This window comes from Lissotriton helveticus, chromosome 12 (assembly GCF_964261635.1).
Source record: "Lissotriton helveticus chromosome 12, aLisHel1.1, whole genome shotgun sequence".
NCBI classification, from domain to species: Eukaryota; Metazoa; Chordata; class Amphibia; order Caudata; family Salamandridae; genus Lissotriton; species Lissotriton helveticus.
This window is the reverse complement of record NC_136073.1, coordinates 245,657,957-245,682,329: the sequence shown is the minus strand read 5'-3', so window position 1 is coordinate 245,682,329 and position 24,373 is coordinate 245,657,957. Positions and strand designations below refer to the sequence as shown.

Below are 24,373 nucleotides of genomic sequence, written 5' to 3'. Positions count from 1 at the left end.
GGAATTACTTTTTTCTGCGTGACTTAGCCCATGTTTGATTTTTTTTTTTATATATATTTCTTTTTTATATGCTCAATGTGTGGTGAATTGGTCTGGTTTAAGACATAATTATGAATGTATTGGTTAATTCTTAATGATATTTGTGTTACAGAGTTTAAATATTGTGTGAAGTGAAGATGTTTTGATTGCAATGATTTTTATTAATCAAGCAATAAAGATCTTATCTTATTATTATACTGGGTCCCTGTTCCTCTTTTACCCCCCATTAAAGGCCTTGTAGGGTCTCCCTTGGTTGTCTGCATCCCTCCATGCACTGTGAGTGGCCGTTATGACTTGTGGCAAGTCGGCGAAGGACACTCCTATGTGGTCTGCGAGAGACAATCCAGTCACTTCACTCTGGAATAAGACTCCTTCCTGCCACGGGTGCAGATGCTGTTGCTCCCCTGACTTCTGGAGTGGAAGAGAGCGCAATGCCAGTGCCCATTTCTCAAGCTTATATGGGCTGCTTTTGATTTCGCAGCAAAATTGGATTCCTCAAGACTGATCTCAAGACCTGCCAGAAAGATATCTGTTGCAAGGGCGAGTGGAGGACCTGGAGCACACAGTAGACACTCGCTCTGAAGATCAGGAAATGCCCTGGCAGAGAGTGGCAATGCTGGAGGAACAACACTTAGAAGTCTGAATGGTGTAGGAGGATCTTGAAATCAGGAGCTGTCGAAACAGCATACGCATCAGGGGGGTGCCGAAGGGGGCAGAGGGCAGTGATATTATGGCTTTTTACAGGGGAGCTCCTACACACAAACTGTGGAGACAGCTATGTTTCTCCTCCTGCTTTGGATGGAGCGCACCACATGGCTCCTCCCCGGGGATGCTCAGAATCTATCCCAGACATTCTGATGCAAGTTCATTTTTTTGTTGAGAAGGAAACTGTCCAAAAAGCAGCGTGGATCAAAGCCGAACTAACATTCCTCTGCTACACTGTTCAACTATTTCAGGACTGCTCTCCCGTCCACTTAAGTCACTAGAGGGACTTTCAACCAATCACAGATAAACTGCAAGAACTCAATATTCGGTACCAGTGGGGACACCCCTTTGTCATCATGTTCACTTGGGAGGAAAAAAGACGATCTATCCACTCGTTAACTGAAGCCAACCAACTTCTTGCTCTGCAGATGGACCTGCCCGAGGGCACATCCTCACCCCCCCCGTCTCACCCCTAGAGAATTCTTGCGTCCCATCTGATCCGAGGTGCTGCCCTGCCGTACGGATAAGACTTATAAGATGGCGACAGCCCAGGACACAAAAAGAGACATCATTCAAAGGCTCTGTTATATGGACTGGGTGCCACCCAGGTCCCTCTTGACCACAGCTCTTTGTAACCTTGCACTTCTTGCTGTGACGGCGCTGAAGGGGGATGCTGCATGGAATTTGACTTGACTGGCTGGAGAGACCCCTGCCCTTCGATCTTATTGCTGGGCTTCAGAGTGATGTGCTTGTGGAACCCTCCTCTGTGCCTTCTACTGGGGGCACGGGCCTGGCCTAGCAGGGGCGTGCTGACCCGCTTTACCGTCCAGACTTGAATACCAGACTTACTTGAGCAGAGACCACCTCAAAACATGGTTCCGGCTCTCAGTGGCTGCAATAGTCTGGGGCCTGTGGATGTCACCATGGATGTATTGACTTATCTGTCCCGTGACCCTCTCTCGATTCACGCCTTTAGAGAATGATCGCTCCGCTTTGACAGGCGCACTCAAGTGCTGGTCGCAGCAGGACTTGAATGGAGCTGTTGGGCCTCGTTGGCCTTATGAAGCTTGTAGTTCTTATACCATTTTTTTTCTTTCTGTTTCAGGTCGATTTAGTATACAGCGATCATCCAGCACCGCCCATGTGCCTGCATGCTAGCCATCCACCTGTCTCTGCCTCCTCTGCCTTCTTACATGGCGCCGCAACCTCCCAGGGTCCACTGCACAGCCATGTCCTTGTATCTGCCCAGGGCTGGGGCCCACACCAGAGAGGGAGGTTCTATTTTATTGGGCAGTGCCTCTGCTCTCCCCCAGTATTCCCACCCATCTAGGTCTGAGCCACTGCTACCGATTCCTCTCTCCTGCGCAGTGGCCACTCTCTGACACACTAAGTTATTCTCACTTAATGTGAGAGGCTTGAAACCCCCCCCGCCCTCCCTCCCACCGCTCCAAAAAGAGGAAACAAATGCAGTGCCATTTCCTTCTCCATGTCACAATGTTATTTTCCTCTAGGAGACTCTTCTCCTGAAAGGCAACAGTATATGCATGCACCACCAGAAATACTCCCACCACTTTAGTGCGCAAGCATTAACTAGGACAGCTGGAGTGTCCGTCCTGTGCAAGGCTGGATTCTGCACCCAGATAGCTAAGTCGGTACGGGATAATAATGGTTGTTACATGAGACTCGCCATGCAATGGGGCACTCGTCCCTTATGCTATTTAATGTCTATGCCCCCAATCAGGCCAAGACCTCTTCCTCAAAGACTTGCTGCGAGACAAGCCAGCTTTCGGAGAGGGTGATATCATTATGGGTGGCAGTTTGAATGCTTGGAGGTATCGGCACCCTGACAGTCACGAATATTCATTTTATTCACATGTGCACATATCTTATTCTAGAATTGACCACCTATTCCTCACCCGCTTCCTGTCACGAACACTGTCGCCATCTTGGGCATTTCTATATCGGATCACGTACATATGGAAATCATTTGGAGCTGGGATGGCCCCTCACGACAGACAGACGCGCTGGCGATTTTCCCCCCACATCTCCTTGGAGACTCTGTAGATGTGGAAGAAATCCGAAAGGGAATTACTGATTATTTTGAGCTTAACGACCTCCCGTAGACCTTTAGCCACACACTTTAGGATGACTTCAAGGCCACCATCAGGGTAGTTATCTCCTCCTTAGCAATTGCCTATGCGAGAGAATCTCGTCTGATAGAGATGGGGTTAACCACAGAGATTAAAACCCTCAAGCATCTTGATCAGTCTGCCCCCTCTTGGCGTAACAAAAGGCAGCGGGCTCTGTTGCGATGCCAGTTACGCATGCATAGAATGATTAAAGCAGAAAGGGTTCTATTGGCCTTGCGGCAGTGTTTCTACGAAGAGGAGGATAACGTGGGAGTACTTTTGGCGTGTAAATTACGTCTGCAACTGGCCCGTACACACTTAGCCAAGATCATGACTGACAATGGAGACTGGGCCACTACTGAACAGGCAAAGCGACAGGCCTTGTATGACTTTTGTTGGGCTTTTTACTTGGAGAACTGTGTTCTATGAAAACTCATAGACTCCTATATCAGTTCTTGTCCTTGGGACCTTATTGATCTGACCCATGAGGACCTTCTTTAGGCACACATCACTCTTGCTGAACTGCAGCGGGCTCTAAAGGACCACCCTCCGGGCAAGACGTCTGGCCCAGATGGGCATCCAGTCGCCTTCTATAGAGCTTTCATTCCTGTCCTCCAGGATTGCCTCCTGGGGCTTTTTAACTCATTCACCTCTGACTCCAGCCTTACACCAATGATGGCAGTGGCAGAGATTGCCCTAAACCCGGCAAGGACCCCTCCCTGTGCGCTTCCTATCGCCTCATTGCACTTTTGAACACGGAGGCTAAGCTCTACACTAAGATCTTGCAAACCATCTGGAGCCCTATCTCCCTGACCTGATTGACCCCCGATCAGGTTGGCTTCAACCGTAACCGACATCTGGTGGTTTGCGCACCTAGGAGAGAAAACTCTGCGTCCCAACATACCTTCCTTCTGTCTCTCTCTTGATGCAGAGAAGGCCTTTGATCGGGTCATTTGCTCATTCCTAAGGGCAGTCCTCTGAAAGATCGATCTTGGGCCGAATCTATCTTTTATCATGGCATTCTATCACGCTCCCACCGATGCCATTCGGGTCAACGGCCTCCATACAAGGCCAGTGTGCCTAATGCAGGGTACGCTCCAAGAATGCTTCTTCTCGCCGCTACTGGTTGCACTTGTGGTAGAACCACTGCCAATCACTGTTGGGCAGACAGACTATATTGCTGGTATCCCCTTTGGCGGTTGTGCTCATAAACTCTCTATTCACAGATGATCTTTTACTGACGCTCTCCCAGCCTATGACCTCTGCTTTAGGGTCAACATGTCGATGTCCCGAGCTTTAGACCTTACAGTACCAAAGCACGATCTCCCAGCTTACAGTACTACAGCAGGATCTCCAGGCTATACGAGCCATGGTCCCCTTTGAGTGGGCCCCACGCGATATTAGTTCAGTTCAATTCAAATATCTTTATTCGGTTATAATAATAATAATAATAACAACCATAAAAGCACATTACAATATATGATTACAAATAATTTCTGAGCCAATAAATTACAGCTCATTACATTGATTTACGAAGCTTAACATTTTTTTAAGAAACACAATAACAGATGCAATAACTAATTTTCTAAAAGTTTCAGAGCTAAACAGGCGGGTCGGCAATGTCTCAGGCCGAACTTCTTTAAAACAGGGTTAATCCAGCTTTTTCTTGGTGTGTCATAAAATTTACAAAAAAATGATATGAAAAGTTGATTGTACAGAGACATCATCACATGACCACTTACACAAATCTCTTGACCAGTCATTTACTACAGGAAAACTTAGGGATCTAAATATAATATCCAATCTAAAACGTGACATCAGAAAACGGTCAAAGTCTCCCTCTATTAATAGTATATACGGCTGGATTGTTGGAGTCACCAGAGTTAAATGATGGGTTCGTACCGTAGGCTTTCTAGTTTCTCCTAGTAGACCCATACAACTAATTTTAAAGGCTATTCTAGGTACGCTGCACATAGAAATAGGCTCTGTAAAATATTCCGTATGTCCCAATTTTGTAAGCAACTTTTTCACATATTCCAGCCATCTAATATGTTTAGCACCATCAGACCCCAGCACATCCGCCAATATATAACGATTAAAACTGGTTTCATCTGACGTCCAGATTCTATGCCAGAGAAGGACTGGCTGAATCTTGATCATGTCCTCCAGGTATGGGACACGCAAATCCAGGTGACAAATATAGTTTGAGGTACTTTCTGGTAGGGCCAGGAGAAACTTGAGAAAAATGTTTTCAGCAGTCTGCAGGTTTTTCACGTCTGCGTAGCCCCATATTCCCGCTCCATAGGTATCTATAGCCACACATTTAGCCCTATAAATGTGTAGGAGTTCCGCCGGTGGGTGCCTTCCTAGTTTCCGGCTGAAATTTGATAAGGCTATTAACGCCTTGGCAAACAGTAGACATCTAGTTTTAACTGCCTCAGACCAAAATCCAGACCAAAATCCTGTCCTATCAAATACTATCCCGAGGTATGAAAATGTTTTTATGCACTCTATCGGTCTTCCATCTATGTGTAATGTTTTAATCCTCTTGTTTGATCCAAACCCGCTATTCATTGTGTATGTTTTGGAACAGTTTATAGTGAGTCCCAAATTTGACATAAAATTAGAGAATGAATCAACAACACGTTGGAGACCTAGTGGTGTGAGGGCCATTAAAACTGCATCATAAGCATACAAGAGTGCAGAGATGGGGCGCTTTGCCACCTTTGGTAAATCCCTGCACTCCTTGATTAAAATGGTTTCTAAGTTATTTATATATAGAGTGAAAAGAAATAGAGCAAGGACACTGCCTTGCCTCACTCCTCTCCCAACTCTAAAGTGACTAGTGCATTCTCCACCCAACCCATATCTGACCATAGCCTTTGCCCCTGAATAAAGTTCCCTTAAAAATGCGATTATTAAAACATCCACGCCCAGGCCTTCTAAAATTGACCACAATTTATCGTGAATAAAGCAGTCAAAAGTTGCCGTTAAATCGACAAATGTCATAAATAATCTTCCCTTTTGTACTTCTCCAGTAAAATGTGCAAATTAAGACCCTGCTCAACTGTACCTAGGCCCTTACGGAGCCCATATTGCAGGTTGCTTATAACATCTTGTTGTTCCGCCCATACCTGCAATCTTTCTAATAAAACCCGCCCGATAATCTTTACAGTTGAATCTAGCACTGAAATCGGGCGGTAGCAAGCAAGGTTCATCCTATCTCTCCTTTTAAAAATGGCACAATAGTATCAAGTTGCTAAAAAACCGCATTCGCTACATGCATTAAGAACCTGAGTTAAAAGCGGACCCCTTAAAACTAGGTTTGTTTTAAAAAGGTCCACAGGGATACCATCAGGCCCGGGGCCTTGCCACCCAGGCTTGAAGTAATTGCCGCATTGACTTCATTAAGTGTAAAATCCAATCTTGACCCTTGTGCTGTGACAACCACGTTCATCGTAGTTCCCTGTGCATCACTTACTGGGTTATTATACAGATTTGTGTAGTGTTGTATCCACTCTGGTTCCGAAATGGCAATCTCCATGGATGCCATGACTTTGTCAGCTAAAAAAGGCACTTTCACCGCTCTCCAGAAGGCAAAAAAGTCGCCACTATTAGAAGCATCACGTAAAGCACGCCAGGCTTCCATTTTTAAGGTAGTCTGCCTAGCTTTAAGTGCAGTTTTATAATTTCTTCTTGCCTCCCTAATATGATCCTTATTTTTCACCGTGGCATGAACACAATGTTTAAGTTTAGAGTATGCCTTTGTGCGTTCTGTGTCAAACCACCCTTGTTTATTAGTCGGTTTCTTCCTAGTTTCAATAAAGAGATTTAAAAAAAATATATTTTGAGATTACCATGACGTTTTCCATAATCTCTTGACTGGACGACCTTTCATCCAAGCATGACAAAAACATACTTTTTACAGTTTGATACAACTTTTGAAGTAAATTCCTCAGTATTCACAGAAGACCATCTAAGTGCATATCCATTTTGTCTACATAAGGCAATTTTGTCAACATTATAAGCAGAGATGGTTCTGGCATTAGTGCTCTCTTTAAGCACTATCACATCTACACTTAAAGGGAAATGATCGCTTAAGGCAATCCCATGTGTCTTATCTTATCTTATCTTAAGTGAAATTTATAAAGCGCACTGACACCATAAGTTTCCTGGCGCTAGAAGAAAGAGTGCAGGGATTGTGAGGAGACAAGCTAACCAGTTTGGGTGAAAAGACGGGTTTTCAGAAACTTCTAAAATTAAGTAGGGAGCAGCTAGACTTAACTGACAGGGGAAGGGGATTCCATAGTTTGGGGGCCAGGTGGGTAAATCTGCGGCCGCCGAACTTTTTACTTTTAATTTTGGGGGCGACCAGCAGGTGGAGGTGAGTCGACCGGAGATTGCGCGCCGGTCGGTGCTGCTTGATCAGTGTTTTGAGGAAGTCGGGGCTGGTGCAGTGAAGAGACTTGAAAGTCAGGCAGCCGATCTTAAAGGCCACCCTTTGTTCAACTGGTAGCCAATGCAGTTTGCGCAGCAGGGGTTTCGCAGACTGCCACTTTGGCGTTTTGTGGATAAGTCTGGCCGCCTGGTTCTGCACAATTTGAAGACGGCAGAGCAGTGATTGTGGGAGTCCATGGTATAAAGAGTTAGAGAAATCGAGGCGGGATAGTACCAGGGAGATGACGACCAGGAGCAGTGCCGCATGCGGTAGTAGATGGACTATTTTACGAATTTTACGAAGCTGGAACATGCAGGCGGAAATCACAGCCCCTACTTGAGCCTTAAGAGAGAGCTCCGCGTCAATGACCACCCCATGGCTCTTCACCGAGCTTGCAGGGGCAAATTTTTTATTTGTGAGGAATATCTGCTAGAAGACAGTATAAAATCTATGGTGGAAAATATGCCGCGGCCATTAAAAATTGGGCAAAAAGGTAACATAGGCAGACATAGATTGTTAACAAATTCCAGATCAAACATAAACATGATATTGTTCAACAAATCGCCATACGTGGTATGTGGAAAATGTGCAAAACAATCACCTTTCTCATGTTAGGCCACAAACCTCTTTATCAGCTTATTTACATGTGGGGGAATTAAAATCACCGCCCCCATGATATTAGTTACTTAGAGCTTGGGGACCCCTACCATATCAATCTGGTAGAGGCAAACGTGGCGCGCTACTGAAAAATCTATTTTGAATGATCTTTGTCGATGGCGGCCCAAGCACGTATCTTGACTGGGACGGCTCAATGCCATAAAAATTTACAACCTCCCAGGATACTATATCTGTTCCAAGTCTCTCTAACCCCATACCAAGCAAGGTTATTTTGCACTTGCGGCAAGACATTCGATCCTTCATATGGGGGAAGGAGGTGGCCCAGGTTCTCAAACTCAGTTCTGATGCTCCCTAGAGATCGGGGGCTTAGCGTATCCCAACCTCTTGGAATATTACTGGGCGCCACACCTGCGCTTCATATCCGAATTGGTGGTGAGGGAAAGCGAGAGGCACTGGTTTCATATGGATTGGACTGTCACTTGCCGGCTTCTTTGGGACATGGCTTGGCTTCCCAGGTCTGCGTGGCCACGGTGTGCTTACCTTGCGACTCCCAGGACCGTCCTTGAGATTTGGGACAGGATTGCGTTTAAACACTGACTTACCATGTTCCCCTCCCCTAACATCCCCTTGATACGCAATCCTGAGTTAACTCTGGATCGGGAGCCTCATTCATTTAACAATTGGAAAATGGGGGAATGTCGCACGCTGCACAACCTGTTTGTTGGAAGTTCTATCAAGATATTTGATCACTGTAAACAGAAGTTCCACTTACCGTAAAAGTCTCGACTACAGTATTGTCCATTGTGACGTTTGGCCTTACACCCACTAAACACCCAGGGAGTGACCAGACAATTTACCCTTTTTGAAGCGCTGGTTAGGGCTTATGATGGCACAAGAGGGCTGATTTCCCACACTTACCAGGTCCTCCAACATTCAGGCCCACCACACCTACATACCTATCAATCACAATGGCAAACCAACACCACCGAGGGCATTTCGCAGAAACAGTGAGAGACTCTCTGGCGGTATATCCCTAAACTACATCGCAACATCGCGAGACGACGTATCAAATAATGACACTGTGGTACTATACACCGTACCTTTCTACTTTTGCTGGTGGTGCAGTGCAGCTCCTGGCCATTTCCAACACATATGTGGTCATGCTGTGTTATCTCTACTCATTGGAAGGACATTTTGGGCCATATCAAGGGTGTCTTGAGCTTTCCCCTGCTATCCTCCTACATCACCACTATCCTGGGGATTTGGCCTATGGAACTGGAAGCCATGACTCGTGTATCGGTGATATGCTGGGCGCTACTAAACAGCTCATTGCACTTCACTGGAAACAGACCCTCCCCGACCCCAAGTGGCTCTGTGGCTCACCCTTTTATGGCATGTCATGGCCATGGTGCTTTTGACACATAGAATTGCTCACACCGACTCCCAAGTTTACCCGCATCAGGCAACCCATGATTAATTACTTCACAAGCTTGGAATATACTTGCTTTAATCCCCCCAAACTTAAGGTGCTACAACTTTTTGATTGACCTAAGCCAGAATAGACCAAACACAATGTCGATGGGCAGGACACGTCCCCTGCTTTCCCCGGCCTGTCCCTCTACTCCCATCACATATCCCTATCCTGCAAACCCCTACCTTCTTGTGCAGACATGGGACTTCCCTAGGCATGGACAATCACAAATTGACCTGCTAAACTGTTTATATGCTGTTTGTGTTTTAATACCTTGCTCTAATTGCAATTCTAAGCCTGATCATCAGAACTGTTCAGCTAATTGATGGCTCCCTTTTGTTATACCCAAGGAGTATATTGTCACGCACTTCTTGGCCTACTACGGTATGTGCATTTACAATTCGATTGATGCAAACTGGTCTGTATGGAACTAATGTCTTGATTGCTTTGTTGATCTGTGACAATCCTTTTCAATAAAAAGAATTCAAGTAAAAAGAGAAGGGGGTATTTGTTTATTTTATTGATTTTGCTTTTTGTCAAATATTTAACACATACCTAGCTTCAAGAAGTACTGCAGTGCTTCAGAGAGAACATTTGAATTGCAGCAGGTGCACTACACAAAACAGCATGTCACGTGTGTATCGCCTTTGAGACTGAATTACAAAAACCACCAGAATATGATCTTACCTAGAGTTTGTCATTTGGGCCACACTGTACAACTCTCCCCATTCATGGAAATAATTCTTTGTAAGTACACATTTAGTGCACCACATGAAAGTAGTTGTCTTTCTGTCCTGGCGCAGTAGTGCATTTATTACATGTGTAATGATGAGGTTAAATATGGTATGAAGATCACTTTTAATTTTCCTTATTGTATTTTGTCATAATGTATTCAAAGACCAATTGCAAAGACTATTTTTTTTTTAATACTATATTCCTTTTTTTTCTTTCTTTCTCCTCAGATACGCTTTTCCAGTTGAAGGTGAGTGATGGAGAAATTGAGTGACCTTTTTCTACACATCTTTCCTTCAGTGATTAATTAGAAAGGTTGAGGCTGCTTACCAGTGTGTCTGAAAGTAGGTGTTCCCTATGCCAGGGCGAGGGTGACTAGTGGTCTTTGTTTATGGCAAGAGGTAAAATACAAAAGTTTGATGTACTTTAGCATTAATTATACATCTCGAGTTGGCGGGGGCAGGAAAGTCCTGATACAATCTAAGTTTGGGGGAAGGATTTTATCTGATCTGATGACACCTGCATGAGGGCTGACAGCTGATGTTGAAAGATATGTTTGTGCCTTTGTCTGTTTTGCTCATACCAGTATCCTATAAAGGTAACATGCGCATGGAAGCTTTTTTTTCTGAACCATCCCAGTAAGCGTACATAATTAGAAATAATGATTGAGCGTGTACAGACAGGATCGTCCGATTGTAGGCAGTCAGTAGGATTGGTTGTCATGCGGGCGCTAGGTGGCGGTAAAAGCCAGCCTTTCTGGTCGTCTTTTTCTCCACACTCTCTTTCATATGTAGTACTCAGTTCGAAATACGGACACAGAAAGAAGATGAGAATTAAAAATGTGCAAACATTCGTGATAAAGTATTTTCAATACTATTAAGGACCCGAAGGCGAGGTTTATGCTTCTCATTTCTTTACTACTTAATCACTGCAGCCAATGAGAGAAAAGTTGCAAAAACACTGCATTACCCATTAATACCAACATGTCACTTGCTCAACCATAGAGCATATCCCTATGTAAGCTGTAACTAAGGTGAGTGTGTCCTCTTTCTTTGAATAAATCCAACAGTTAAGACAGTCCAACCAAATAGCTTGATCACGATGATCCAACTTCTACCTGAGAATCTCCTTGTGAGGAACCAACTGGGGGCCCAACGGGGCTCAACTCTCGATGTCACGCTTGGACAAAACGAAGCCCAGTAACTGCTTGGCGTAAGGGAGGCGTTTTTCCTCGCAAACTGCAAAGTGTGTACATCTTAAACCTCCGATTCATCACGCTTTACTTACTATCTGCACCTGAAATCATAAAAAGAAAGACTGTAACTCTGGCCTCAATACATATGTCATCCACCATGACCATAAGAAAAGGGAAGGGAGAATATGAGAGAAAATGTATGCAGTACATTAATGCAATGTAAACACATTAACCCCTTCCAGGCTGATGACGAGCTGAGCTCGTCATGTAACGCAGTATTTTTAAAATTACCGCGCACAGCGGGAAAAGCCGCCGCAGCGATGCGGTTAACTTGGGTGGGATAATCCTCGCCTCTGTGTCCTTAATAGAATTCAAAGTTCTTGTCACAAATGTTTTGCAAATTTTAATTCTATTACAGGACCAGAGGCTCCCATTATGCTTGTTCAAAGCTTAGCTACGACTACATAAGCCACATCAACAAAAGGTTTGTAATAAAATTATTTAAAATAGGTCTCTGTTGACCAATCAGCTGCATTCATGATATCTTCAAGGCTGATCCCCAAGACGAAAGACTTTGAGGCCATAGCCCCTCGAGCCGAGTGGGCTCCCAATTTAGACGCATCAATGCCCACTTCACCCATGAGCCAACGCACCCATCTCAACAGGGTGGCTGGGGTCACTGGGTGGAAGGGTTTTTGTATCGCAATCCATAATTGACCCTTCAAATCTGAACGAAATTCAACAGTACTCTCCTCATACCTTTAGGCATTGCACAACACACAGCTTAGGGTTATCCGGAAAAGCTGGCTATGATACCAAAGAGGTATGGCATTTAGTTAGTTTTGTAATGGAAAAAGTAATCCCTTCTGGGGAAAACCTGCATCCCGCTAAATCCAAAGCGCGGACATCTGACACTCTTTTACAAGAAATACGACACAGCAACATGGTCAATTTGGCGGCTAATTGTTTCCTCAATAAATACTTACTGGAAGGCCATGAATCTAGACATTTTAGAACAATCGACACTTCCCATAAAACTGAGTATTTAGATCAAGGGGGTCTGACCATCTGTATACCTCTAAGAAGTTTGCACACCAAGGGATGTTCTATCACCGGCTTACCTTCTACCAGATCATGGCCTGCTGAGATGGCCGGCCGGAAATTATTTACAGTTCTATAAGCCATTCCTGAAAAAGCAATGGAGAATAAAAAGTTGACAACTAAAGAAAAATGTGCGTTAAAGGGATTGACTCCCCATTCACTGCACCAGCCACACCATTGTTTCCAAGCTGATGAGTTTCGCTTGTGGGTATTAGCTGACCAGGCCTTGCTGATAAATTTGTTAGGATGTCCCTAGCCTTTTGAAGAGACGCTATCTGTCCCGGAAACCTGCCAAGCTACCAGAGAGAGTTGCTCTGACTCGAACATTTGATGTGGTGATCCCTGAGGGTCCAGCAACAGGTTCCACCGATGTGGAAGGAGGACTGGAGATGCACACAATATTTCTAGAAGTATTGGGAACCATGCCTTTGCTCTCTAGAGTGAGGTAATCAATACTAATTTGCCCGTTGATAATGGGCCTGCACCAACACTCTGGGGATCATCATAAATTGGGGAAACGCATAACAGTGTTGTTGACCAGATCTGGATAAAAACATCCGTGGTCATTGCCTCCGGATCCGGACGCCAGCTGAAAAAGGCTGGGATTTTTCTGTTGAGGTGTGAAGCAAACCAGTCCAGTTGACTAGGACCCCAAAGATGGTTCAGTACCCGGAAAATCCAAGGGTGGAGTCTCCAGTCGATGAAAACCTGCTGATATCGGGATTTCCAATCTGCCACAGGGTTGTTGCGACCCGGGAGATATTCCGCTACTACAGAAATTCTGTGTTGTAGGCAGAAGTGCCAAAATCCTTGACGATCTCCGCTAACACTCGGGACTTCATCCCTCTCAGCTTGCTCACATATCGCACTGCTGACACTTTGATATAGCGGTCTGTGTTCCGAGGGGAAACACTGCGAATCGCAAATTAGCCCGCTAGGAGCTCCAGGCAGTCTATATGTAAAGACAGTTTGCGCATGGACTAATGACCTCCCTCTAACCCCCTGAAAGTTGCAACAGGCTCCTCAACCCCCAACTGCTGGCATCCGACTCTATCACTACTTCTGGAGTGGAACCAAAGATTGATCTGCCGTTCCAAGCCTTCATGTGGTCTAGCCACCACACCATCTCCAACCTCTCCTCTTCTGAGAGGGGAATCTGTTCTGCATAACCTAGGCCTTTCCGGAGATGTTGAATTTTTTATCTCTGAAGCGCCCAATAGTGAATGAAACATGGGTAAATTGCTTGTAGTGAAGAGGCCAGCAGACCCACCACCTGGGCTTCTGATCTCAATGATACAATCTGCTTGTTCAGAATCCATCTCAACTCTCTCTTGATTTATCCGACTCTCTGTCCTTGGAGGAGTAACTGGTATAGATGGGAATCGATCTGAAACCCTAGAAACTCTATTGATTGTGTCGGTGCCGGGATCTATTTCTGAGGGTTCACAATGAACCTCAAGCTTTGCAGGAGTGTGATCGACCAGTCTAGGTGAGTTATTACTGGTTGCGGCCAACGTGCCATTATTATTATGTTTTCTAGGTAGATGATTAGACGTACTCCTCGAGCTCTCAAGGATTCTACCACAGGTCAAAGGAGTTTTGTGAAGCACCATGGTGCCAATGAAAGACCGAAGGGGAGAACCTTGAATTCATAGAAAACTCTTTGCAAGCGGAACTGAAGGAAGCGCCGATGTGGCGCGATAAAAGCGACTGACAGGTACACTTCTTCAGGTTCAAACAGAGCATCCAATCCCCTTCTTGGAGAAGGTCGCGAAGAAGATGGATGCCCCCCATCTTGAAATGCCGATAGACTACCCATCCATTAAAGTCCTTTAGATTTAACACCATTCTGGATCCTCACCTTTTTTCCTCGACTAAGAAAATACTGCTGGTAAACTCTCTGGGGTGATGTTCCAGGGGCACTATGGCCCCTTTCTTCAAAAAGAGATAGTATTTCGGTGGAGATGAAATCCTGCTTGTGCCGGGAAAAATACATCTGCGGGGGAAAAGAAACCAGGCTGGGGGAACTGTAAACTTCTAACTTGTACCCCTGTACTGTTTCTAGAACCTAATCATCCTGTGAAATTGGGTGTCATTCTTGCAGAAAGGACTGGATCCTGCCCCCAACACAACTTCTGAACATAGGATCAGTCTCACCTGTGGTTCCAGCATCCTGGTTTCCACCCTGGTTTCCTCCGTATCTGCCTTTCCTAAAGCGGTTTATGGAGCGTCTGGTTGGGTGGAACGATGCATTGTTGTTAGGGTCTTGATAGACTCTGCGCTGCTGGTGGTATTGACCATGAGGGGCGCCCTGATTGTAACCTCGGATGATCGCCATCTATATCGTCCGGCCTTTGTAAAAAAAACGGGCAGTAGGCACGCCGTAGTGACTCCTGTACTTTATCTAGACTGCTAAATGAAGCGACAAACTTTGTGAGTTCCTTGAGAAAAGGGTGTCCAAATAGTAGGCCTTTGGCTAAGGGACCGGATTCTGACGTAGCGAGTTCTCTTAGCTTAGGATCCAGCTTTAAGATAACAGAGTGTCACCTTTCGTTGGACATCACACAATTCACATTTCCTAGCTGGCATATAGCCTGTTGAGCCCATCCTATAAGCTCCCTCTAATATCCTTGTCGAAAGCCTGTCGAAGATGGGACTGAACATAATCTGTCTCCTCCTGAGGTGGTAAGCAGGCAGTGGAGTTAGGGTGTATAATCTCTGTCGGTTCGAACGTGAGCAGCTTGGGTTGTGAAGGTGGGTACACATGGCGCTCCTTTTTTGAGTGTTTAGTTGGTCTGGGGACTCAGTCTTGGTCAGACGCATAGCATGATGAGGTATCCCCATTTCTATGTTTATTGTTCACGGTACCTATGTATCTTGGCTATATGCTCCGGGTTTTAACTACCGTGGAAGATTGGGTTGCCTGTCTAACTGGATTTATCTTTTACTCATTGTTTTCCTATCACAGAGTGCCCGGCACTGTTATCCTGGTACCAGCGTACTCCTTTTCGTCTCTTCACTTTATGCTGTTGAGCCAACATCCATCCAGCTGATGGCTGGTGACTTAATATCCCACCCATAAGGGTCTTATTCCCTTCTCTATCATTGTGGCTCCAGGTATTGCTTGACTTATCGATCCAAATTCTATGTCCCGTTTGTACCACTTATAGCGCATCATTTCTTCATGCTGCTTTTTAGGTCTCGCACCTGTGAACGGATCGTGAAGCGATCGTCGCTGCGAGAGACTATTGCAATCAGTTCTGCTTACAAGGAGCCAAGGCAGACAGGAGACAAGAGATGTGCACGCGCGCGTAAACGGATCAGGTCGAGCGCCCTTCCTGTCTCCCATGGCTCCTTGTAAGCAGACAGACAGACAGACACACACACACACACACACACACAACACACACACACACCCTGCCGCCGCGCATACACACACACACACAGAGAACTCCCCCGCCGCCGCGCATACACACACACACACACGCACGCATACACACACATAGAGAACCCCCACCCCCTGCCGCCACGCATAGACACACGCACGCACACACATAGAGAACCTCCCCCCGCCGCCGTGCCGCACACACATACGCACACACACACATACATAGAGGGCCCCCCCTCCCGCCACCGCGCGCTTACACACACACATCTCCTCCCCCCTCACTCACCGGGCTCTTCTTGCATGTCCCTCTCCCTCCGCAGCGGGTCACTCTCGGCGGCAGCAGGCTCGGCGTGTCTTCTCCTCATCACAGCTTGCGCAGGGACAGCCAACGTGCATGCGCACGGCGACGGCGTCTTGTGCGCTCCAACCGCGGTTTCGGTTTCGTGGCCAGCTGCTTTTCTCTTCCTCCTCATACAGTGAGTCATGCCCTCGACTCTGTCTGCCCACCCCCTCTTTCTTCCTAACCTTGCCATTGGCTGTACTGCCGCCGACCGGCACTTGATTGGCTGCAGAGCGATTATGCAGCTTTGTCCCTTGCCAGGTTGCCCCGTGGGCGACACCGCCCCCTCTGCTCTCCTCCGTGGCAGATCCTTGGCTGGCAGTCACTCCCGGGACTCGCGGCTACTGTAGCACCAGCAACCCGCAGGCTCTACACACAGCTCCAGCCATGCCTCTGGAGTTACAGCTGTGCCCGGGCCGTGCCAATCGGTGGCGACCACCCCTGCTTCATCATTGCTGAAATTGGGCAGAACCACCAGGGGGGCCTTCAGATCGCCAAGAACCTGATTAAGATGGTGAAGGTGAGGGGGTTTGTTGGGAGGGTAGGAGAGGACTACTTGGGGACCTTGGAAGGACGCAGGAGTTCTGGGGGCGCTCTTTGGTATGAGCCACGTATTGATGAGGAGACCTATAGCGCGGTAAGGCTGATGGAGCAAACTCGCATTAAATAAATAAACAGATGGAATCTAGGGAGAACCTGGTTTCGATGTAGAATAAGGAAGGGGAGGGATTTCGAGTGTAAGAAGCGAAGGGGGAAGGGGGGGTGGCATGTTTAATGCAAGCAGTGTATGTTATTTACCAATACCAGCAATATGTAACAGGCTTGTTTTTTTTTTTTGCACCACATCTTCCTGCCAGCAAGCCTCCCAGCCTGTTCCCAACCCGCAGTTATCTGTCCACACTTCTCCCAGTGCACAGCTCTCCGAGCCCATACCGTTCCCTGGCCGCAGAGTTCCCTTTCCCTGTTTCTGCCCACATGTCACTGTCCGCACCCCTCCATGCCGGTACCTCTCCCCAGCTGCTCCGCTCCATGAGCCTTCGCAGCCCATTGCTCTTCCTGCTTACACATCGCCATACATTTTCCCTGCCGGCCTAGATCAAATCATCCGGATACGCATAGGTTTCAGGCAGTGGTACCGTCTGTGGCCAAGATAAACAGGAAAGTATTGACGTCAGTTTCATGGCCAAGATTTTCTGCAGCCAGTCAAAAATCCTCTCTTTATTAAAAAAAAATGTTAGTGAGGCTGTAATGCGGATTCAGCTCAAGGGAGATATGGTAAGTGTTGGCATCCACCTGCTTTGCTTATCGGACCCGATCTGTGCTTCCCACCGGCAATTGGATGCAAGTTTTTAAAGCAGAGGCTGAAAATAGACCAGCACATAATAAGAACTGCATGACTTGGCCACGCGCCCGCCTAGCAGTCTGCGGCACTCATTCATTCCATCTGACCCCAAGCCCAAGTTAAGTGGCACTATTTAAACCACGTATTACTTATACCGGATATAACGCTGAAGCACAAGCCTTGTTTCAGTTTTAGTTAAACATACACCATATGAATGTTACAGTCTCTTAAAGTGAAACTCCCCCAAAATGAGTGTTATCTTCACAATATTGAGATTACAGGGATATAATATTGGCTGGTGACCAGGAGCGATCTGCTGCTACTCTTGCCCTTCCGAAGCAACTATGCCAGGCTGTCTAGGGTATCTCTTTTCCAGTTTCCTAATGTGTGTATATCTAAGATGTCTTTTGAATTTTATTTTTACCATTATTTGCGGCATTATTAACAAATATATATGATTTAGTATCCTGATGGCATGCCTTACTTCTCTTCCCATTCAATAGGCTGTTCTGTGACATCTCTGTTGTGCTATTTCATGGTAGGAAGTGATGTCACAAGTGGACTTTTATACAACTGAAAGGGGCAAAATATAGAGTACAATGGAGTCCTGCATTAAAATAGCACTTCCCACGTTTTTTAAGATTACGGGCTTGGGGGTAAAATGCAGACAGTGACATATTTTTTCTATCGATCGCTCTCTATCGATCGCCCTCTATCTATCGCACTCTATCTATCGCCCTCTATCTATCTATCGCCCTCTATCTACCTATCGCCCTCTATCTATCTATCGCCCTCTATCTATCTATCGCCCTCTATCTATCTATCACCCTCTATCTATCTATCTATCACCCTCTATCTATCTATCGCCCTCTATCTATCTATCGCCCTCTATCTATCTATCGCCCTCTATCTATCTATCGCCCTCTATCTATCGCCCTCTATCTATCTATCGCCCTCTATCTATCTATCGCCCTCTATCTATCTATCGCCCTCTATCTATCTATCGCCCTCTATCTATCTATCGCCCTCTATCTGTCTGTCGCCCTCTATCTGTCTGTCTATTGCCCTCTATCTGTCTGTCTATTGCCCTCTATCTGTCTGTCTATTGCCCTCTATCTGTCTGTCTATCGCCCTCTATCTGTCTGTCTATCGCCCTCTATCTGTCTGTCTATCGCCCTCACTTTGTCTGTCTATCGCCCTCACTCTGTCTATCGCCCTCACTCTGTCTATCGCCCTCACTCTGTCTGTCTATCGCCCTCACTCTGTCTGTCTATCGCCCTCACTCTGTCTGTCTATCGCCCTCACTCTGTCTGTCTATCGCCCTCACTCTGTCTGTCTATCGCCCTCACTCTGTCTGTCTATCGCCCTCACTCTGTCTGTCTATCGCCCTCACTCTGTCTGTCTATCGCCCTCACTCTGTCTGTCTATCGCCCTCACTCTGTCTGTCTATCGCCCTCACTCTGTCTGTCTATCGCCCTCACTCTGTCTGTCTATCGCCCTCACTCTGTCTGTCTATCGCCCTCACTCTGTCTGTCTATCGCCCTCACTCTGTCTGTCTATCGCCCTCACTCTGTCTGTCTATCGCCCTCACTCTGTCTGTCTATCGCCCTCACTCTGTCTGTCTATCGCCCTCACTCTGTCTTTATCCTTCACTAGATATTCAACTCCAGACGCCTACTTCCTTCGTTCACCAAGACTGCGCATCCACACCTATTGATAACTCTTGTGGAATGCATGCTCAGATTTTCTGTTTTGACTCTGTAAGTTTATTGGGTTTTTATCCCTTGTTTTATTCTTTCACTATCACTTATGGTTATTTGTTTGCACACCCCTATTGTCTCAGATCTTATCCAGGACTCTCACTTGTGTTGGGTTTTGGAGAGACCCTTTTTCCCATTTCTACATCACTGGTGTTCTCCTCTCTTCCGGTGGATTATTCTGCTCACATTTATTCATCATACCTGCTATCTTCCTCTCCTTGTTTCCATTCCTGGATATCTACTCGCTTGTGCTCTGAAGAAGGTGGCGGCTACACTCTAGCCCTTCACCGAAACACGCGTCGCACTTCGCTTCGACAGCAACCTTGCAGTGATACATGTAATGAAAAGGTAGAAGACTACATGGTTCAAAAGTGCTGGATCTATGATTCTCTCTCTCTCTATGGACATACTCAAAGCAATGCTTATTGTACTAGTGAGACAGATCTAATGAAATACGTATATAGCTATCTATTGTTATTGTTATTGTTAACTGCAGCCTATATAGCGCCAAATCACCTACAGGTCTCAAGGCGCTTTTGACAGAAGAAGCTAAGCTAACAAAGGAACAGATACATGAAGCTATACCACTAAGTAAGGCTTAAAGCTTCTCTAAACAAGATTGTTTTTAAAGATTTCCTAAACTGCAGCAAGTTGGATTCTTTGCGAAGGGATTCAGGAAGTTTGTTCCAAACTTGTGGGGCAACCACCGAGAAAGATCTGGCACCTTTCGTAGCTAGTTTATAGCGAGGACAGGACAGCAGTTGAGTGTTAGAAGACCTTAATGATCATGTCGGTCTATAGACTCCAATGCGTTCTTTAATGTAAGCCGGTGCTTGGCCATAGATAGCCTTATGGGCAATGCACAAACTCTTGAACTCCACCCGTTGTTTTATGGGGAGCCAATGTAGCTTACATAACAGCGGCGATGCATGGGTGCGTCTAGGTAGCCGAAAGATCAGCCTAGCTGCATCGTTCAGGACTACTTGCAGTCTATTTATCAGAGTTTTGGGGAGACCCAAATACAGGGCATTCCCGTAGTCTAGTCTCGAAATGATTGTAGCTGAGACAATTGTCCGGAGCGTAGAGGGGGAAAGCAAGGGGACTAACTTGCGTAACTGTCTGATTAAGTTAGTGCAGGTCCCAACCACTGAGGAGATCTGGCAGACCATTGACAGCTCATGGTCGATCTTAATGCCAAGACTTTTTACGTTGGAGCAGGGTTTAGGTCGGGCCAAGGTCTTGCGGCCAAAACAAATCACCCCAAGGGAATGCTTCAGATGAAACCACCACGACCTCCGTTTTTTCAGGATTGATCTTCAGCGAATTTGCTGTCATCCAATTCACCGTATGACTAAGTATTGTTTGAGCATGGGTCTGTGCGGATGCAGTGTTCTCGATGCTAAATAACAACTGAGTATCATCCGCATAGTTAAAGGTTTTACAGCCCATGCTAGCCAAAGAGTCAATTAGAGGCTGCAAATAAAGATTAAAAAGGAGTGGGGACAGGGCAGATCCCTGGGGGACTCCACACTTCAGGGTACCCAGATTTGATATGCAGTCCTCCAATTGAATCCTTTGAGATCTTTCGGAGAGAAAGGATTTAAGCCATTTGTAGGCTACATCTTGTATCCCAAATCTGTCCAAGAGTAAGGCATGGCTGACAGTATCGAATGCCGCTGACAGATCTAATAGTATCAGGGCACTCGGTTTTTTACTGTCAGCCATACCTCTGAGCTCATCAAGCACCGAAAGCATCACCAATTTGATGCTGTGATGCGCCCGAAACCTGCTTGGCGTTCATGGAGAAGATGGTGTGACTCCAGGAAAGATGACAGGGACATCAGAACATGTTGTTCCAAAATCTTGGACAAGAAAGGAAGCTGAGATATAGGCCTATAATTTTTTAGGTTGATGGGATCAGCCCCCGGCTTCTTTATTTGGGGCTTGACTCGAGCTTCTTTAAAACTAGATGGAAGCTGGCCGAAGTCTAATGATTTATTTAGTAGTGAGAAAAAGTGACTACCAAAAGCAGCAAGCGCAATATGAAAAATACTAGGAGGACAAGGATCTGCAGGAGAACCAGATTTTGTTCTATTCATGAGCTGTCCTAAGACCGTGGAGTCGATCGGGGGAAAATTAGAAATGGTATGTATTGGCGGAGGAGGTTGGGGATGTGGGAGAGAGGGGTGATTACTGGAGGTGTTCTTAATATCAGTCAAAATAGTTTGTACTTTGTCGAGGAAGTAGTTTTGAAAGGTGTTACAATCAATAGGAGATTCTGATCTTTCTACTTTCTTACTCCACTCTGATAAGATCTTGAAAGTTTCTTTTTGAACATTGTCCGCGTTGTTGATTCGGGATTCATAGTACTCCGCTTTAGTTGACTGAATATAACTTTTATAAAGTTTAAGAAATGATTTATAATGATCTTTATCAACGGAATCATTTGATTTCCTCCAACGTCTCTCTAACAGACGTAATTTAATTTTGTGTTCCCTCAGGGAGGAATTGAACCATGGAGCTCCCTTTGCCGTTCTATTTATCTTTTGATTTCTTTCAGGTGTTATTTGATCGATGGCCTGACCAAGATTTTGCATAAGATAGGTATATCCTTGATCAAGGTCCCCATGCGTATCATGGAATTGTAAGTTATTAAGAAGGGTGTCCGATAAAGTTTTTGAATCAATTTTCTTCCATTGTCTAACTTTTTTGGATTTAAAGGGTGGAGGTTGAGGCGGAAGGCCATCTACAGGAATGTCACAATTTATCATGTAGTGATCTGACCATATGCAGGGTATAATATCTGTTAGCACTACAGCCGGGTCAGAGGTCCAAATAAGATCCAGAGTGTGACCTTTGATATGTGTAGGTGCCTCCACTAATTGTTTAAGTCCAAGTGGGGTCATAGTATTTTCCAACAGTCGCATTGCTCCCTCTTTACATAATTTGTCCCAATGGACATTAAAATCTCCAGTTATTAGGACCTTTTGATAACGTGTACAAATGTCTGAAATAATTGGGGTCAATAGGTCATTAAACATTACAGTGGATTTTGGTGGACGGTAAACTGCAAGGATGACCCAGCAGGTGTTTCTCGGTGTAATCTTCACCCCGAGTATGTCCGCTAAATCCACTGTTTCGGCCATTAGTTTAGTAGCTGTCAGATGTTTTTTTAAAAGAATGGCTACCCCACCTCCACGGGCATTGTCGGCGCGATTGTGCCAGATTGCATCATAGTCATTAGGTAGAGCGGCAATAATATCAGGTAAAGAGTTATCGCCCAGCCATGTTTCTGTGAGGGTTAAAATGTCGATGTCATTATCCTGAAGGAGAGTAAAAATTTCAAGGTGGTGTTTTTGTAGTGATCTAGTGTTCAGGCAAGTTAACCTCAAGCTGGGGTGACGCCCCGTGGTACTCCTATCAGAGGACAATATGCTAGACTCTTTTAACTTAACTAAGGTAGTTGAGGGTAATGTGAGAGTACTAGTATGTAACGGGTGTAACTCACCCGAGGAGTATGTCAATCGACAAGCAGAGGGATAGGCCCTAGTGCCCGGTTGTGCGCGGATGGGCGCAGACGGGCAGGACTCTGGCAGGACTCCGGCGCAGGTCCGGCGCGTCCGATGTACGTGTCCGCTGCGCGGAGGCAAGACCGTCCGCTTTTAAGCGCAACTAGAGCGCGTCCCCGCCCAGCCCACACCCAATATGGCCGCCAAAGCCAGAAACCAACCATCGGCATCAATGCTCGGCAGAGAGCGGTCTGGTGGCGAAGGGAGGTGGGGGGGAGAGGTCACAGAGCGCAAAGGAAGTCTTAGGACAAAGTAACAAAAGCTTATTAAATCAAGCCACAAAATGCAACGTTTAAAATGCACGAAAAGTAAAAATGCACAGAGTGGAGAGGAGAGACCTCCTGGCTTCCGCCTCAGGAGGGGGAAAAGATTCCTTCAGTCAATTAGATCGCCGGGCTCTCTAAGCCCCTTTTAAGCGCAACTAGAGCGCGTCCCCGCCCAGCCCACACCCAATATGGCCGCCAAAGCCAGAAACCAACCATCGGCGTCAATGCTCGGCAGAGAGCGGTCTGGTGGCGAAGGGAGGTGGGGGGGAGAGGTCACAGAGCGCAAAGGAAGTCTTAGGACAAAGTAACAAAAGCGTATTAAATCAAGCCACAAAATGCAACGTTTAAAATGCACGAAAAGTAAAAATGCACAGAGTGGAGAGGAGAGACCTCCCGGCTTCCGCCTCAGGAGGGGAAAAGATTCCTTCAGTCAATTAGATCGCCAGGCTCTCTAAGCCCCTTTTAAGCGCAACTAGAGCGCATCCCCGCCCAGCCCAGCCCACACCCAATATGGCCGCCAAAGCCAGAAACCAACCCTCGGCGTCAATGCTCGGCCGAGAGCGGTCTGGTGGCGAAGGGAGGGGGGGGAGAGGTCACAGAGCGCAAAGGAAGTCTCAGGACAAAGTAACAAAAGCTTATTAAATCAAGCCACAAAATGCAACGTTTAAAATGCATGAAAAGTAAAAATGCACAGAGTGGAGAGGAGAGACCTCCCGGCTTCCGCCTCAGGAGGGGGAAAAGATTCCTTCAGTCAATTAGATCACCGGGCTCTCTAAGCCCCTTTTAAGTGCAACTAGAGCGCGTCCCCGCCCAGCCCACACCCAATATGGCCGCCAAAGCCAGAAACCAACCCTCGTCGTCAATGCTTGGCCGAGAGCGGTCTGGTGGCGAAGGGAGGGGGGGGGAGAGGTCACAGAGCACAAAGGAAGTCTCAGTACAAAGTAACAAAAGCTTATTAAATCAAGCCACAAAATGCAACGTTTAAAATGCACGAAAAGTAAAAATGCACAGAGTGGAGAGGAGAGACTTCCCGGCTTCCGCCTCAGGAGGGGGAAAAGATTCCTTCAGTCAATTAGATCGCCGGTCTCTCTAAGCCCCTTTTAAGCGCAACTAGAGCGCGTCCCCGCCCAGCCCACACCCAATATGGCCGCCAAAGCCAGAAACCAACCCTCTGCGTCAATGCTCGGCCGAGAGCAGTCTGGTGGCGAAGGGAGAGGGGGGAGAGGTCACAGAGCGCAAAGGAAGTGTCAGGACAAAGTAAGAAAAGCTTATTAAATCAA

At 46.3% G+C, this 24,373-nt stretch overlaps 1 protein-coding gene across 1 annotated transcript in view; it reads left to right on the top strand.

Annotated features, from left to right (window-relative positions):
* The window catches only part of CHMP1A (charged multivesicular body protein 1A), a 65,379-nt gene that overhangs the window by 14,760 nt on the left and 26,246 nt on the right, over nt 1–24,373 (top strand). Inside the window, exon 2 of the mRNA XM_078670464.1 lies at nt 10,363–10,382. Coding sequence (XP_078526590.1) covers nt 10,363–10,382 — 20 coding nt within the window. The remainder of the gene's footprint in view (nt 1–10,362; nt 10,383–24,373) is intronic.